General features: G+C 65.5%; 1 protein-coding gene across 1 annotated transcript in view; it reads left to right on the top strand.

The window, feature by feature from the left end:
• The first annotated feature begins 710 nt into the window (after positions 1-710).
• The window catches only part of MUC5B (mucin 5B, oligomeric mucus/gel-forming), a 43735-nt gene continuing 28143 nt past the window's right edge, over positions 711-16302 (top strand). Inside the window, 25 exon segments of the mRNA XM_033204010.1 lie at positions 711-780; positions 3243-3299; positions 3787-3858; positions 4197-4458; positions 4613-4727; positions 4891-4981; positions 5258-5364; positions 6416-6617; positions 6981-7106; positions 7503-7620; positions 7721-7859; positions 8188-8298; positions 8640-8709; positions 9130-9267; positions 9672-9836; positions 10121-10215; positions 10318-10444; positions 10695-10950; positions 11475-11530; positions 11941-12041; positions 12281-12432; positions 12808-12946; positions 13026-13136; positions 14111-14287; positions 14650-14889. Of these exon segments, the coding sequence (XP_033059901.1) occupies positions 711-780; positions 3243-3299; positions 3787-3858; positions 4197-4458; positions 4613-4727; positions 4891-4981; positions 5258-5364; positions 6416-6617; positions 6981-7106; positions 7503-7620; positions 7721-7859; positions 8188-8298; positions 8640-8709; positions 9130-9267; positions 9672-9836; positions 10121-10215; positions 10318-10444; positions 10695-10950; positions 11475-11530; positions 11941-12041; positions 12281-12432; positions 12808-12946; positions 13026-13136; positions 14111-14287; positions 14650-14889 (3297 nt within the window).

The raw sequence follows: 16302 nt of genomic DNA on the forward strand, positions 1-16302 counted from the left end.
CATGGTCTTCAAGGGGTTCTGGTCAGCTGGGCTGGGATCTCTAGAAATGGGGCCTCATCCAGGGACTCCCACAAACCACCCAGACTGAGCATCCTGGCCACGTGCACACCTGAGCTGAGCAGGAGCCTCCCGGCCTTCCCGCTGGCTGAGCAGTGGCCGGAGAGGAGCTCCAGCCTCGCGGGCCCTCCCCGGGCCTCGGGCACCCATGGTGGAGCTGGGGGAGCTCCACCATGCCCCAGTGGGAGGGGCACCCACTGGCTGGGGGAGCTGCCCAGAGGCTGGGGTTCCCTCTCAGCAGGAGCCAGAGTGGGGCTGAGTGTGAGACAGGCTGGCTGACCACCGTTTCCGGGGACCCTGTGTCCAAGGCCAGCCCTGCCCTCCAGCAGCTTTGCCATCTAGGAAGGTGCCAGGCGGGATGGGCCCTTCTCCTCTCCCTTCCGATTCTCAGAAGCTGCTGGGGGTGGGGGCGTCCTGGGCCTCAGGGCACAGAGCTGCAAATCCTTCCTGATCCAGGCCTCTCCCCTGCCACAGCCCCTCCCCGAGAGCAAACACACGTGGCTGGCGCGGGAAAGAGCAGGGTGCCCTGCGTGGCCTGGCCTGGCCTAAGGCCAAGACTCCCTGCTACATAAGCTGGGGCCCCCAGGGGAGCAAGCACCCGGCCCGGCTCCCTCCCTGCCCGTCCGCGCCCCCCACCTGTGCCAGTCCCCAGGATGAGTGCCCTGAGCACGTGCCGGACGCTGGTGTTGGCTCTGGCGGCCGTGCTCCTGGTGCAGCAGGCAGGTAAGAGCCCCCCACTCAGCCCCCTCTCAGATGCTGTCTTCACGGTGGGGATCTCTGCAGGCCACTTGTCTGGGAGCTTCTCCTGCAGAGTGGACAGGTAGATCCCCCTAGGATCCCAAGTGTCCTGGATGGGACTCTACGTGTCCCCAACACAGAGCTCCCTGGCCCATGGGCCCACAGTGTCAGGGAACTCAGGGACTGGCTTGGATGGGATGTCAGGGGGAAGTTGGGCCCCTGACCTCAGGACAAGGACCCTGGGAGACCACCGAAAGGGTCTTGGTCTTGGGGGTGAGACAGGAGTGGGCAATGGGGGAGGGGCCACGGCTGCGGGTCTCTCTGGAGCCCTGTGAGGCATCAGAGTGAACAGGGATGGGCTTAGTGTGGGCCCCTGCCCAGGACCGGCTTTGCCCTTCACGACCCGCCTGGGGATCACAGCTGGCAGGGCAGGTGAGGGCACCACCCTCAAGGGTTGCACAGCCAGCCACGAGAGCCCCGGCCTCAACCCACGCGTGACTCCCACAGGTCATCTGCGGGTATCTCAGGCCGCACGGGCTGCCCGGCTCTCAGCCAAGCTTTTTCCCTCGTCTGCTGTCTCTTGGCCAGAGCCGCAGCTTTAATACTTACTGTCAACAGAGAAAGATGCGGCCCCAGGGGCCACCTGGAGACACCCAGCCAGGCTGGCCACGAGGCAGCCGCAGCCCCTCCCTGCCCTGCCGTCCACCCCCTCCCAAGCTTGGGATCTGGGCTAGGCAGGCGAGGCTCCCCGGGGGCTCTCTGTCCGTGGAAGGGAGGCTGGGTGGTCAGCAGGGCTGAAGGCAGGGGGCTTCCCCCAGTGGCTCCCAACTTGGGCCCGGGGGGAGCTGCCTCTGGCCGCAAGGTTTGGGTGCTGGTTTGACCAGAATAGCCACATCCTTGCATCTAGTTCTTCCAGGCCATGCAGCCTGGGCTCCCCTCACCCAAGCAGGCAGGGCCCAGGGACTGTCAGCCCCCACGTCCTCCAGTTCTCCATGCACATCCAAGTTGGGGAGATCAAGCCCTCGGCAAGGACTGTGCTTTAGTCACAAGACGCACGTCCTATGGCCAGGGCAAGGTGGGCCCTGCACAGAGCGGCTTCACGTTAGGGGACACACCCCAGGGTGATGGGATGGCTGGTGGTGGGCACTTCTCTGGCCTCAAGATGGAGGCCCAGGTGGCCCAGTCCAATGAGGGCACGGCATGGAGCAGATGACCAAGGGCGATCAGCTTGGGTGGGGAGGGGCTGCCTGGGTGGGGAAGGGCTGCCTGGGGCTGGGCAGGGGCTGCTGGGGTGGGGAGGGGCTCCCTGGGGTAGGGAGGGGCTGCCTGGGGCGGGCGCCAGTGCGTGGGAGTGGCTGAGTGGGCCGGCACCCGTGGGCAGGGCTGTGGGCTGGGGGTTGGGGTGGAGGACACAGGCAGCAGCTGGCCTTCTGGGAAAGGCCGTCAACCTGGACCTCTGGAGGCGGCCTCTGCTGTGGTTCCCAGATGTCAGCAGGACCTGACTGGAAAAGCCAGGCCAGAGCGCAAACCACAGAGGCCGGCCCCTTGCTGAGCCCTGACCGTGCTGTGGGGGCTGGGGCCTCCCCTCCCGCCTCCCCAGGAAGCACAGGTTTGGGCTGGGCCATCTCAGATCAGGCTCTAGGGAGGAGCTCTGGGGCCCAGTGAAGGGGGCAACCCAACCCACACCGAGCAGACAATGGCCTGGGGGCCAGGGGGCCTCACAGTCCTGGGGGTTGGAGCTGCCTCTTCCCAGTCTCTCAGCCCAGAGTCCAGCCTCCATGGGACTGGTGGGTGAGGCCTTGCCCGGAGGTGGTGGTCATCCTGGGGGACCTTGGCGCCATCCCAGTATCTACAGCCTCACAGCCCTGAGGCTTGCCCCCACCCCGCCCCACTCGCCCGGACTTAGGGATCTAGTTCGAAACTGGCTCTGGGCTTAGGTTTCTGCTAAGTCACGCCTGGAAGGTTCCAAGTGTGTCCTCCCAACAAAGCTGGCCTTTGTCCTTCTCCAGGGGACATGTGGGATGAGACGGAATCCCCCCTTGGGGCGGCCAACGCCTTTTCCTGATTCCGTTTTCTCCCCCATCACTTCAGAAGGAGGCATCATCCCTGCATGTCAGTCGGGGAGGGCTGGGGTCCCTGGACAGGTGCAGGTCGTGCCGGGGGCAGCTCAGGGCTCCCAGCTGGAGGCTTCCATCCCGCAGGCTTTCCACAGCATTGAGTGGCGGGGGAGGCATCTGTGGTTCACGGTTGGGGTGGCCTGAGCGGCTGGGGAGGAGTCCTGGCCTTGGCCAGAGTGTGCCGTGTGGGTGACCCTGCAGAGCGTGGAGACAGTCACCGTGGACCCCACATGAGGCTGCCGCACCAGGGATGTAGCCGGGTCCACGGTCGGGTTCGTGGCCAGCAGCCATATCTGGTTCCTCATTGACTCCCATCTCCTCTTCCCACAGAGACCCAGGGCCCTGCGGAGCCGAGCTGGGGGAGTGCAGGGCCCACCACAGATGGCGGTACGTGGCCAGACTCGGGTGGGGGGTTCCTGACCAGGCTGGAGGTGCTGGGATTTGGGCTGGGACAGGCAGAGGCGTCTCCGAGCAGCCATGCATCCGACAGAGACCCTCCCTGGGTCCCCTGCCCAGGACAATGCCTGGCACCTGAGGCGGAGCTGAACGCTCCAAAGAAGAGGAAAGTGCAAAGCAGAGAGACGTGCGCACACACACGCACACACACGCACGCACACACACACGCACACACGTGCAGGCACACATGCACCCACACTTGCACCAGCACACACACGTGCGCACACAGGCCAAAACACAAGGCAGCAGTGTTTGTGAGCAGACAGGGCCAAGGGTAGAGGGGCTGCCTTGCCCCCAGCCCATCAGTTTCGGGCTCCCCTTCAACTCTGGTGGCTGGCGAGGAGGGTGGGACCTGGGGAGGGCGTCTCTGCTGCCCCTTCCCGGACACGTTCCTGGGGTGACCGGCCTTCGCCCACAGGTGCCCCGACATCCTCGCCCACCCGGCGTGTGAGCTTTGTTCCACCCGTCACTGTCTTCCCCAGCCTGAGCCGTAAGCAGACGCCGCCCCTGCTGGCTGGGAAGGGGGTGTTTGCCAGCCCCAAAGGTGGGGGCCCAGATCTAGGGGTGCAGCTGCCATCAGGTGGGGCCATTGGGCCAGACCCAGAGTCCTCCCTCTGGGCAGTCTCCTGATCACTGGCCGCCTTGGGGGATGGGGGCGGGTCAGGGCTCTTGGAGCGAAATAGAGGCAGCCCAGGGTGAACCAGGCAGGGCACAGCCAGCAGCCGACCATGGGCTTTTCTGCTCCAAAAACCAGGGCGCCTCAGCCCAGGGGAGGCTACCCCGTGGGGGGCTGGCATGGGGGTGGGCCTCATCCCACGTTCCCCGCAGCCCTGAACCCGGCACACAACGGGCGGGTGTGCAGCACCTGGGGTGACTTCCACTACAAGACCTTCGACGGCGACGTCTTCCGCTTCCCCGGCCTCTGCAACTACGTGTTCTCTGAGCACTGCGGCGCTGCCTACGAGGACTTCAACGTCCAGCTGCGCCGAGGCCTGGTGGGCTCCAGGCCTGTGGTCACCCGTGTTACCATCAAGGCCCAGGGGCTGGTGCTAGAGGCGTCCAATGGCTCTGTCCTCGTCAACGGGCAGCGGTGAGCCGGCCACCATGGGGAGAGGCGCGGGCCGGGCCACGTGGTATGACCTCCCCACACAGCCGTGTCTGACCTGGGCCAGGGCTGGGGTGGGGTTGGGCAGGCGGGCAGCTGGGATGGCTGGGCCCAGGGAGAGACCCAGCTGTCTGTGCAGGGAGGAGCTGCCTTACAGCCGCACTGGGCTCCTGGTGGAGCAGAGCGGGGACTATGTCAAGGTCAGCATCCGGCTGGTCCTGACCTTCCTGTGGAATGGAGAGGATAGTGCCCTGGTGAGGAAGCCCTCTCATCCCTTGCCCCTCCAGGCCTGGCCACAAAAGCCCCACAGGGGGTTGAGGGATGCCTCCCTGGGCTTGGGGTCACGGGGCTTGGTGCATGTTGCCAGTGGGGGGATCAGAAGTCCTGAGCCTGGAGCTGCCCCTCCCCCACTCTCAGCTGGAGCTGGACCCCAAATACGCCAACCAGACCTGTGGCCTGTGCGGGGACTTCAACGGCCTCCCAGCCTTCAACGAGTTCTATGCCCACAGTGAGTGCCACCTGGGTGAGGGGGCGGTGACTGATTATGTCAACCAGCCAAGGGTCACAGTCCCATGGAGGCTGGGAGGGGGTAGAGTGGGGACCAGGCACCGGGCAGGGAGGGGCCGCAAGGGCTGTGCCCTACATGGTGGGAGGAGCGCCCATTGGGGACATCGGGCCCTAGGCAGGAGTGGGAGTCCTCTGGCCTGGGCTCAGGAAGTGGGAGCCCATACCCTGTCCCCAGGATCCTCTCAGAGCCACCACACTCCTGCTTTCTTCCCCGCAGACGCCAGACTGACCCCGCTCCAGTTTGGGAACCTGCAGAAGTTGGATGGGCCCACGGAGCAGTGCCCGGACCCGCTGCCCTTGCCGGACAGCAATTGCACAGACGAGGTGAGTTTCCCCCTAGCCCCCAGCTCCTGGGCAGGGACGGCCTCCAGAGGTGAGCCCCTCGCTCCTGGGCAGGGATGACCTCCAGGTCCGGGGGAGCCAGGCCGAGGTCTGAGGAACGTTCCCAGCTGGAGGAGAGATGGTGGCGTTGGAGGGAGGCCTGGCAGCCACCCTCTGTGTGCTCAGTTCCATGGTACACACTGTCCGAGTGTGGTGATGTGCATGTTCCTCAGGCCATGCGTGTTCCCAGCTGTGCGAGCAAATATAGGCCCATGCTGCACGGGCTGGGCTGAGGGTGGGTACTCTGGGAGCCTGGAGCCAGCTCTTCCCACCAGCAGGGGGACTCAGAAGGGGCCTGGAGGCTCCAGGATCCCTAAATCAGCAGAATCTCTGAGCCTTAAATTGTGCATTGAATGACAGCAGCAGCCCCCCTGGGAGCTGGGCCCCACAGCCAGCAGCCCGGGGCCTGGGAAGGGAGGACACTCAGCACTGGACTGCCCTGAACTTGCCAGGCTACCCGGAGAGGGAGTGCCGCCACCTCCCCTCCTTGGCTCCGCCTCCTGGGGCAGGGTCTGCACCTCCCCTCCTTGGCCCCGCCTCCTGGGGCGGGGTCTGCACCTCCCCTCCTTGGCTCTGCCTCCTGGGGCGGGGTCTGCACTTGCCCTCCTTGGCTCCACCTCCTGGGGCGGGGTCTGCACCTTTCTTCAGAGAGGCGGGGCCTCCACCTCCCCTGCTTGGCTCTGCCTCGTGGGGCAGGGTCTGCCTCCTTGGCTCCGCCTCCTGGGGCAGGGTCTGCACCTTTCTTGGGCGCTCACTCCGTGGGCAGGCACATCCCAGGTGGGGGATTCAGAGTCATGCGTCACTCCCCAAGGGCCAAGCAGATCTCTGCACCGGCAGCTACACGGCCACAGTGGGTGGAAGGGATGGGGCTGGGTACAAGAAACCCGGATGGGGAGATGGCTTCCCAGCCTGGCCTGCCATGGGTCCTGTTCCAGCACTGTGGCAGCCCTCATGGAGGGCAGGGGTGCCCAGCCTGGCCCACTGTGCTCCCCAGGAAGGCATTTGCCACCACACCCTGCTGGGGCCGGCCTTTGCAGAGTGCCACGCACTGGTGGACAGTGCCCCGTACCTGGCTGCCTGCGCCCAGGACCTGTGCCGCTGCCCCACCTGCCCGTGCGCCACCTTTGTGGAATACTCACGCCAGTGCGCCCACGCGGGGGGCCAGCCGCAGAACTGGAGGCGCCCTGAGCTCTGCCGTGAGTGCTCCCAGGGCCTTTGACAAGGATTGCGCTGGAGAGAAGGGGCATTGGGAGCACTTTGGGGGCCATGGGGGGGTGGGGAGGCCTGGGGGACAGGGGTGGAGGGCAGAGGCCACCCCAGGACCCCAGGAGGGGATGGTGCCTCCGGGGGCTACAGGAGAAGAAGAGGCTGTGCAGGTGGTGGGGGCTGGGACTGGAGGGTGGAGCTGCCATGATGAGGGGCATCAGGGCCACCCCCAGGCCCAGCTCTGGCTTCTGCGGACTTGACGGCATGTGGAAGGCAGTGGAAGGCGGCTGGGGCTGACCACGCGGGCAGTACAGGGCCCTTCCCCTGGCCCAGCCCCGCCTCCTTTTGTGCAGCCCGGACCTGCCCTGTCAACATGCAGCACCAGGAGTGTGGCTCACCCTGCGTGGACACCTGCTCCAACCCCCAGCATGCGCAGCTCTGCGAGGACCACTGCGTGGATGGCTGCTTCTGCCCCCCAGGCAGGTCTCGCGTGCCCTGGGCCCCCTCAGGGGGCTTTCATATCCCTGTTCCCAGCCCCGCCGCCAGCCTCATCAGGCCTGGAAGCAGAGTCCCTCATGCCAGAGGGTCCCACCAGAGGGCCCAGGGTGGGAAGGGCACTGGCTGGGAGGGTGCCGGAAGACCCGACGATGCATGGAGGGAGGCAGAGCAGTGCCATGAGCCAGCTGGGTCTGGTAGGGAAACTGAGGCCCAGAGGTGCTTGGTGTTCATCCAAGCGGGTGGGGCTCAGGGCAGGGGTAGTGTCCTGGAGCAGGAGTTCCTCCCCGAGGGAGGCAGTTTGTCCCCCAGGCTGGGGGTCTTCTGACCTTGGTGTCCCCCGTGCATGGGCCGGTCCTGCCTCACGCCCCGCCCCACAGGCACGGTGCTGGATGATGTCACACACTCTGGCTGCCTGCCCCTCGAGCAGTGCCCCTGCACCCACGGCGGCCACACCTACAGCCCGGGCGCCTCCGTCAACACCACCTGCAGCTCCTGGTACCTATGAACCCGCCAGCCTCCACCTGGGGTGGGGGTGTGGAGGGTGGGGCCCACCTCCTCCTGACATGTCTGTTCTGCTCATGGCCTCCCTCCCCAGCACCTGCTCTGGGGGGCTGTGGCAGTGCCAGGACCTGCCGTGCCCTGGCACCTGCTCCGTGCAGGGTGGGGCCCACATCTCCACCTACGACGAGAAACTTTACGACCTGCATGGCGACTGCAGCTACATTCTGTCCAAGGTCTGGGCACAGGGCTGTGTCTCCGGACACCCAGGCCCTCCCCTTCTGCCCAGGGGAGGCCCCCACGATGGTCATAGAGGGCTGGATGTCCCTGTTGGGGGGGAGCCCTGGGTCCCCACGATGGTCATAGAGGGGTGGTTCTCCCTGTTGAGCATCATGGGGCCAAGAAGCCCCCAGGCCCTGAGACAAGCCGCTGGGAGGTGACCAGAGGTGCCAAGGGCCACCTCCCCACGGAGACACATCCCCCACATGGGCGTCCCCAGCACGCTTTTGGGGGGCCCCCACATCATCGAGCCAGGCCCAATGCATGCGTGGGTCCTTCCCCCAGAAATGTGCTGATGGCAGCTTCACCGTGCTGGCCGAGCTGCGGAAGTGTGGACTGACGGACAACGAGAACTGCCTGAAGGCCGTGACGCTCAGCCTGGACAGCGGGGACACGGTGAGTTACTCTTAGCCTGGATGGCGGGGACACGGTAAGGGCCTGGCTGGGGCCCTGGGCTGGGACAGGAAGGGGCGTACGAAGGTGTGCAGGGAGCGAGCACGGTCAGGTCCCCCCTCCCGCGCTGAGGTCAGGTCCCCCTCCAGCCCCAAAGTCAGGTCCCCTCTCCAGCTCCAAGGTCAGACCCTCCCGGGGGGAAAATGCAGAGCCCACCGCAGGTCCAGGCCTGAGCTTCTTGTGGGCTGTCCGCAATGGGGGCTCCTGGGCAGGCCACCCCCTCATTTGAGAGTCGGGAACAGGTTCCTCTCCAGAGCTGACCTCCTGCCCGCCTCCTCCCGCAGGCCATCCGGGTCCAGGCAGACGGCAGCGTGTTCCTCAACTCCATCTACACACAGCTGCCCCTGTCGGCAGGTACGTGGCTCTCCCAGGACGGCTGGGCCGGGTGGCGCCTCCTAGCAGGGGCGGCTCCCACAATCTGGGCAGCGTCCGCTCCATCCCTTGCTAGTTCTCCGTGGCCTTGGGCAGCTCCAAGAGCTTCCTGTGCTCGGTTTCTCATCTGCAGAGTGGGAATGCCAGGCTCCCATCCAGGCAGCTGTGGGGAACCCACATCCAACTCGCTCAGCCCCGCTCTGTCAGGGAGCCCAGAGTCTCCACCTGAGCCCGCTTGGCGGCCACAGGCCTGGGACAGGGAGCATGAGGGCTCCTGGCCACTCCTGGGTCTCATTCCCGGGTCTCAGTGGGGTAGCCCGGCCCACTGGATGCCCTGCCCCTCCCATCTGGCCAGATCTGGCCCTGCACCCCTGACCGGCCTCTCTCCCACACTCCCGGCAGCCAACATCACCCTGTTCACACCCTCAAGCTTCTTCATCGTGGTGCACACAGGCCTCGGGCTGCAGCTGCTGGTGCAGCTGGTGCCGCTCATGCAGGTGTTTGTCAGGCTGGACCCCGCCCACCAGGGCCAGATGTGCGGTGAGGCTGGGCAGGAGCCTTCAGGGACAGGGCCAGTGGGGACGGGGCCTGGACTAGCGCCAGGCTGCAGGGAGGGGCAGGCAGAGGCGGGCAGGGGACAAGGGAGAGGGCTGCTCCCAGGGCAAGGCTGAGACCCTGGTGCCAGCACAGGACGCCAACATCTGACTGGCGGCCCCGGAAGCAACCAGCCGGGAGGTTGGAGCAGGCAGCCCTGCCCTGGCTCAGGCCAGCTTTGCACAGGGGCTGCCCCCCACTGGGGCTTATCTGCAGAGGGTTCTGGAAGTAGAATCCTGGGACAGGGCTCCCAGCCGTTCCACCCTGTGTGGTGCCTAGAGGGATGGCAGGGGCCGGGAGCCGGGTGGGCCCAACAGCGGCTGCTGACATCCCCCAACCCTGGCTCGCAGGCCTGTGTGGGAACTTCAACCAGAACCAGGCTGACGACTTCACAGCCCTCAGCGGGGTGGTGGAGGCCACAGGTGCAGCCTTCGCCAACACCTGGAAGGCCCAGGCCGCCTGTGCCAATGCCAGGAACAGCTTTGAGGACCCCTGCTCCCTCAGTGTAGAGAATGGTACTCCTCGCCCCCACCCCCAGTCACCCCAGGCTCAAGTGCCACCTAGCACCTTCCTGTCCCCTGAGCCACGGGGACCCCGGGTGGGACTGGGGACCCCATGGAGGCGGGTGGAAGGCATTGGGAGGAGGTGCTTGGGACCAGGCGGCCAGAATCCCCCAAGGCGCAGCAGGTAAGCCGCAAATTCCAACTCACTGTTCCCCAGGCTGAGGGGTGCAGGCCTGCATGCTGGGGGTGTGGGCTTCGTGGCAGGACATGGAGACGGGGCCGGGTCTTCCCCACAGAGAACTATGCCCGGCACTGGTGCTCACGCCTGACTGACCCCACCGGCTCCTTCTCGCGCTGCCACTCCGTCATCAACCCCAAGCCTTTCCACTCGGTAAGAGGCCGTGAGGCCAGATCCCTACGCCTGAGCAGGATGGGTGGGGGAGCCCTGGCGGGCTGGGGTCCCTGACGCCCCGATGCCCGCCCACCTCCACAGAACTGCCTGTTTGACACCTGCAACTGTGAGAGGAGCGAGGACTGCCTGTGTGCCGCGCTGTCCTCCTATGTGCACGCCTGCGCCGCCAAGGGCGTGCAGCTCAGAGGCTGGAGGGACGGCGTCTGCAGTGAGTGCCTGCACTGGAGGGGGGATGTGTCCACGCTGCGTGGGGTGTGGGGGACCCCGGCCAGCGGCAGCCGTCACTCACACGGTTCTCAGCCCAGAGCTTTGTGCCTCCTCATCCCAGCCTCGCAAGAATCTCGTATCCTTGCGATCGCCACGTCACAGACAGGGATGCTGAGTTGAAGATGGGGTGGGCGGGGGCTGGCCAGGCTGCTCGGCCGCTGAACTGTCCTCCCTGGTCCCACCGACCATAGCCAAGTACATGCAGAACTGCCCCAAGTCCCAGCACTACGCCTACGTGGTGGACACCTGCCAGCCGACTTGCCGCGGCCTGAGTGAGGCCGACGTCACCTGCAGTGTTTCCTTTGTGCCTGTGGACGGCTGCACCTGCCCCATGGGCACCTTCCTCAATGACGCGGGGGCCTGTGTGCCTGCCCGGGAGTGCCCCTGCTATGTTCATGGCACTGTGCTGGCTCCTGGAGAGGTCGTGCATGACGAAGGCGCTGTGTGGTAAGGGGCTGGGCAGGGGGGAAAGCAGGTCCCCGAGTGCTCCTCAAAGCCACCTCCCGCCCTCCCCGAAGGCTTCTGTGCCTCCCTCCGAGGGTTCTGAGACACGAGGGGCCAGGCTGGGGAGGGTGGCACAGGGTGGACCCAGCACATTCTAAAGAAAATTCCCGGCTGGGAAAGAGGCCAGGAGTGGAGGTGGCCCTGGGAGGACGCCTGCTGGCTGTTCTCAGCTGGGTCCAAACAGCGGCCCCTGCCAGGAAAGGTGGGTGGTCCCCACTCCCACCCTGGGTTCAAAGGCTGCTCCTAACTGCAGGGTCCTGGCTGCTTTGTCGCCCACCTGTGCGTATTTACCCACGAGCCTCCAGGGGATCTGGGGGCTCCCAGCGAACAGTGGCCGGCACCGTCCGGTCTTACGAGGAGGAGGCCAGGCTGGGGAGGCCCAGCGCTCCGTGGGGGCTCAGGAGCCTGGGGGTGGGGTCTGTGGGGTAAGGGCCGCAGGTCCAGGCCATGCCGTCCATCTCTTGTAGTTCATGTGAGGGTGGGAAGCTGAGCTGCCTGGGAGCCTCTCTGGAGAAAAGCACAGGTAAGTGCCACCCCCGCCCCGCCCTTCCCGGCCCTGCCCTGCCCCGCCCCGCCCCACCCCACCCTGCCCGGCCCTGCCCCACCCCGCCCAGCCCTGCACCACGCAGCCCCGCACAGCCCCGCCCCGACTCGCCCCGACTCGTCCCACCCCACCTGAGCCCTGCCAGGCCAGGTCAGTCCTCACCTGCGCTCTGCCACAGGCAACCATGCCCCGACATGCCAGGGACAGAGGAGTCAATGGGTCTCTGCCCCGCAGTGTGGCCCTGGTGTCCTGGGGTTGGGGGCTGCAGGTGTCATGGAAGCTTTGGCTCGGGGGCTGCTAGCTTGGCCAGCAGGACAGCCTTAGGGCTGCCTAGGGTCAGTCAAGGGCCGCCCTTCCCCAGAACCCCTCCCACCAAGCTCTGCCCCCAGGGTGTGTGGCTCCCATGGTGTACCTGGACTGCAGCAACAGCTCGGCGGGCACCCCTGGGGCCGAGTGCCTCCGGAGCTGCCACACGCTGGACGTGGGCTGTGTGAGTTCCTGGCCCCGGCTGTCTCGTGCTTCAGGGAGGGGTGGGCAAGGAAGGGGTCTCAGCTTTCCCAGCTCCCGAGCCCAGGGATCTGGTGGTCCTGGAGACACTTACTCACCCGGAAGCTCCGCCCCAGCCCATGAATTGCCCTGGGGCCCACTGGGTGCGCCTGTCCCAGAGGGTGAGTGGCATCTGCCTACCCTGGTGTCCAGCCCTGACCGGTACCTGCCTGGGCCCCACAGTTCAGCACACACTGTGTGTCCGGCTGTGTCTGTCCCCCTGGGCTGGTGTCAGATGGGAGTGGGGGCTGCATCGCCGAGGAGGACTGCCCCTGTGTGCACAACGAGGCCACCTACAAGCCTGGAGAGACCATCAGGGTCGACTGCAACACCTGGTGGGTCGTGGGTCCCTCAGAGGCAGCGGGCAGGGAGGGCAGCGGGCGGGGAGGGCAGCGGGCGGGGAGGGCAGGGGGCCAGCTGGCCAGGGCAAGATGGGGTCGTGACAGGAGACAGAGTTGCTGGGAAAGCCATGGGCCGTCCTGTGCGTCCTCTGGAAGGTGGCCCAGGGCCAGTGGTGCTACCAGGAGCCTGGTGGGGCTGCGTGCCCTGCATTCACAGTGGGGAGTGTCACCCCTTCCACCGAGGACGGGTCAGGCTGGGCCTGGGGAGGCTGAGGCCCTGTGGTGACCTGCACAGGCCTGGGTGCTGGGTCTCAGGAAGGCCGGGAGGGCAGGCCCCTGTGAGCAGGCACCGTCCCTGGCCCCTCGCAGCACCTGCAGGAACCGGAGATGGGAGTGCAGCCACCGGCTCTGCCTGGGCACCTGCGTGGCCTACGGGGACGGCCACTTCATCACCTTTGATGGCGAGCGTTACAGCTTTGAAGGCAGTTGCGAGTACATCCTGGCTCAGGTACGCCGCCCCCTCGCCCGCTCCTGCAGGCCAGGCACGCCCCGGCCCGCGGCCAGCAGCTTGTCTCTTCCTGGCCCAGGACTACTGTGGGGACAACGCCACTCAAGGGACCTTCCGCATCGTCACCGAGAACATCCCCTGTGGGACCACCGGCACCACCTGCTCCAAGGCCATCAAGCTCTTCGTGGAGGTGAGAGCGGCCCCGGCTGTGAGCCCCCTGACCCTGCAGCCAGTGAGCCGGCCCCCAGGGAAGCTTCGTGAGGCTTCAGCTGCACCCATAGGTTTTCAGCAGTGTCCTGGCCCCGGGATGCTGTTCCAAACAGCCACAAACCAGGGGCCTTAGACAACAGAAATGCATTCTCAGTCCTGGAGTCGGAAGTCGGAGATCCAGGCGGGTAGGACCACATTCCCCGTTGAGGGCCTGGGGAGGTCCTTCCTGCCTCTCCCAGCTTCATGGGCCGCAGGCGTCCCTGGGCTGCGGTTGCCTGTGGCCTCCCGCTGTGTCTGCGTCTGTCTTCTCTTTTTGTTTTTGTTTTTCTCTTCTGTCTCTTGTAAGAACACTGGTCATTGGATTTAGGGCCCCCCAGGTAGTCCAGGACGACCTCATTTCAAGATGCTTCACTCCATCCCACCTGCAGAGACGCTTTCTCCCAGTGAGCCCCAGGCCGAGGTTCTGGGAGTTCGCATGTGGACAGACATTTCCAGGAGCCACCATTCACCCTGCCACACCCAGAGACACCCACTCCAGCAAAGGGGGGCCAGAGCTCCCGGGGAGAAAGAGCCACTGGCTGGGACACTCCCTGCAGATGGCGAGAGGGGCTGAGGACCACAGCAGATCAGGGGAGGCTGGTGTGGGGGTGTGGGGGCTGCATGCAGGGCTGGATAGGGAGCAGGGTGGGGTGGAGCCGGCCCACTGCAGCCTCTGCTACCCCCATGTGGCCCCAGCATTCCCAGGCAGCCCCTGTTCCCAGCACTTCCTGGCCAGCCTCTTGCCAAACCTTCGCTGAGGGTCTCATGGACCCAGCTCGTTCCTAATGCCAGCCCCTTGTGCCAAGAGCCCCTGTGCACCTGCAGGGCCCTGCACTGGGTGGGACATCCCCGGGTCTCAGGCCCCTCCCCAGGGGCCACAAGGTCAGCTTCCGGCCATGTCTGCCTCCCCTGCAGAGCTACGAGTTGATCCTCCAGGAGGGCACCTTTAAGGTAGTGGCGAGGGGGCTGGGCGGGGACCCGCCCTACAAGATCCGCTACATGGGGATCTTCCTGGTCATCGAGACCCGCGGGATGGCCGTGTCCTGGGACCGGAAGACCAGCGTGTTCATCCGACTGCACCAGGACTACAAGGTGAGCTCGGGCCGTGCACTCCTCAGCCCTGCAGGACCCTCTCACAGCAACAGAATCCCCAGTGCCCGGTGGGGCCTGTGGGACTCACTGACCTGTGGGTACGTGAGCCTGGCTGGTAAGGGCCCTGCCTGTGGCCTCCACAGTGGGCAGAGGGTTTTACAGGGGAGCAGGTGCCACCCAGCAGCCCACCCATGGACCCACTGCACACCTGTCCCCTGCAAGTTCACCGGGCACTGCCTGGGGAACCACCTGCCCTCCCTCCCTCCCCCGAGGGCTCTGGACCCCAGGGCAGGCTCTGTGCTGCCTCCCACGGGTGCCTGTGGCCCCAGCTCCAGGGCCCCACTTTCTGGCTGCCTCTGCAGGGCAGGGTCTGCGGCCTGTGTGGGAACTTTGACGACCATGCCATCAATGACTTTGCCACGCGTAGCCGGTCCGTGGTGGGGGACGCGCTGGAGTTTGGGAACAGTTGGAAGCTCTCCCCATCCTGCCCGGATGCCCTGGCGCCCAAGGACCCCTGCACGGCCAACCCCTTCCGCAAGTCCTGGGCCCAGAAGCAGTGCAGCATCCTCCATGGCCCTACCTTTGCCGCCTGCCGCTCCCAGGTGGGGCTTTGGTCTTGGCAGGCAGGGTCTGGTGGGGACAGCGGCTGCTTCGTTCCCGCCGAGAACTGGGTCTTCTGGGCACACGGCAGGGTTCCAAGGAGGGTCTGACCATGTCCCACGGCACACGGTCCTGGATGTCAGGTCCCAAGTCTGGATCTCCCATCAGCCCCGCACCTGTGCCTCCTGCCCCTGGCACAAAGCCATCTCAGCTGTTTCCCAGCCACTCCCTTGACCACAGCCTCAGCCACACCCAGAGGCTCACAGGGAGGGGCAGCCCTCGATGTGGTCCCAGCCACCCTCCTCTGTGATCCCTAGACCTGCCCAATCCTCAGCGCAAACTGGAACGCCAGCCTGGCTCCCCGCCCAGCCAGGGAGGAATCAGAGATCAGCCTTAAGCAGAGAATTCCAAAAAGCAGTTTCCTGACCGGGCGCAGTGGCTCACGCCTGGAATCCCAGCACTTTGAGAGGCTGAGGCAGGTGGATCACCTGAGATCAGGGGTTCGAGACCAGCCTGGCCAACATGGTGAAACTGTCTCTACTAAAAATACAAAAATTAGCCGGGTGTGGTGGTGTGTGCCTATAATCCCAGCTACTCGGGAGGCTGAGGCAGGAGAATCCCTTGAACCCTGGAGGAGGAGGTTGCAGTGAGCCGAGACTGCGCCACTGCACTCCAGCCTGAGCAAAAAGAGTGAGACTCTGTTTCAAAACAAAAAACCAAAAACCCAAAAAGCAGTTTCCTGTCATCTTAAGGAAGACTTGAGTGCCCACTTAGGCACGCAGCATGGCGGTCAGAGGCTGAGATGTGGGGCTGGCATACGGGCAGCAGTGGGCACACTCGCTCGTGGGAGGCCCTGAAGCATTCTCATGTTGGCCGCCGCTTGCCCTCTTGAGAAGGCAGCTGGTGTCCCCTTGGAAGGTCCTGTGGCCTGACAAAGCTGAGCCCAGGTTCAGATGGGGCCTAGAAGGGGTGTGGGCTGCCTCGAGGAAGCAGGCAGCTCCCCATGGTCAGGACAGGTTCACAGCTCAGCTCCCTACGTGGCTGGTCTGGAAAGGAAGTGACCAGTCCTTCCTTAGTGCACGTTCACTGCGTGCCTGGAAGAGCCTGGCATGTTCTGGGCTCACCCCAGTGACCCCTCGTCACCCCAGGGGACAAGGCCGACCCTCACAGAGCTTCCAGAGGAGACAGTAGCGTAGTGGGCGCTGGGTGGTTGGATGCTCAGACTTGGAGGGCCCTGGGCGGGGGTCACCATGGGGTTGGGTCGGCTGGAGGGAAGGCCCCCAGGTGGAAAGGAGGCCAGTACAACTGCAGCGGAGGGAGGTGGGGGTGAGGGCAGAGGGTGAGCAGGGGTGCTATGCTCCACATGGATTTGAAACCTGTGGGCCACATGACCAGATCCATGTGATAGAAAGATC

Source organism: Trachypithecus francoisi, unplaced genomic scaffold, assembly GCF_009764315.1.
Source record: "Trachypithecus francoisi isolate TF-2019V2 unplaced genomic scaffold, Tfra_2.0 Lachesis_group8, whole genome shotgun sequence".
Taxonomy (NCBI): Eukaryota; Metazoa; Chordata; class Mammalia; order Primates; family Cercopithecidae; genus Trachypithecus; species Trachypithecus francoisi.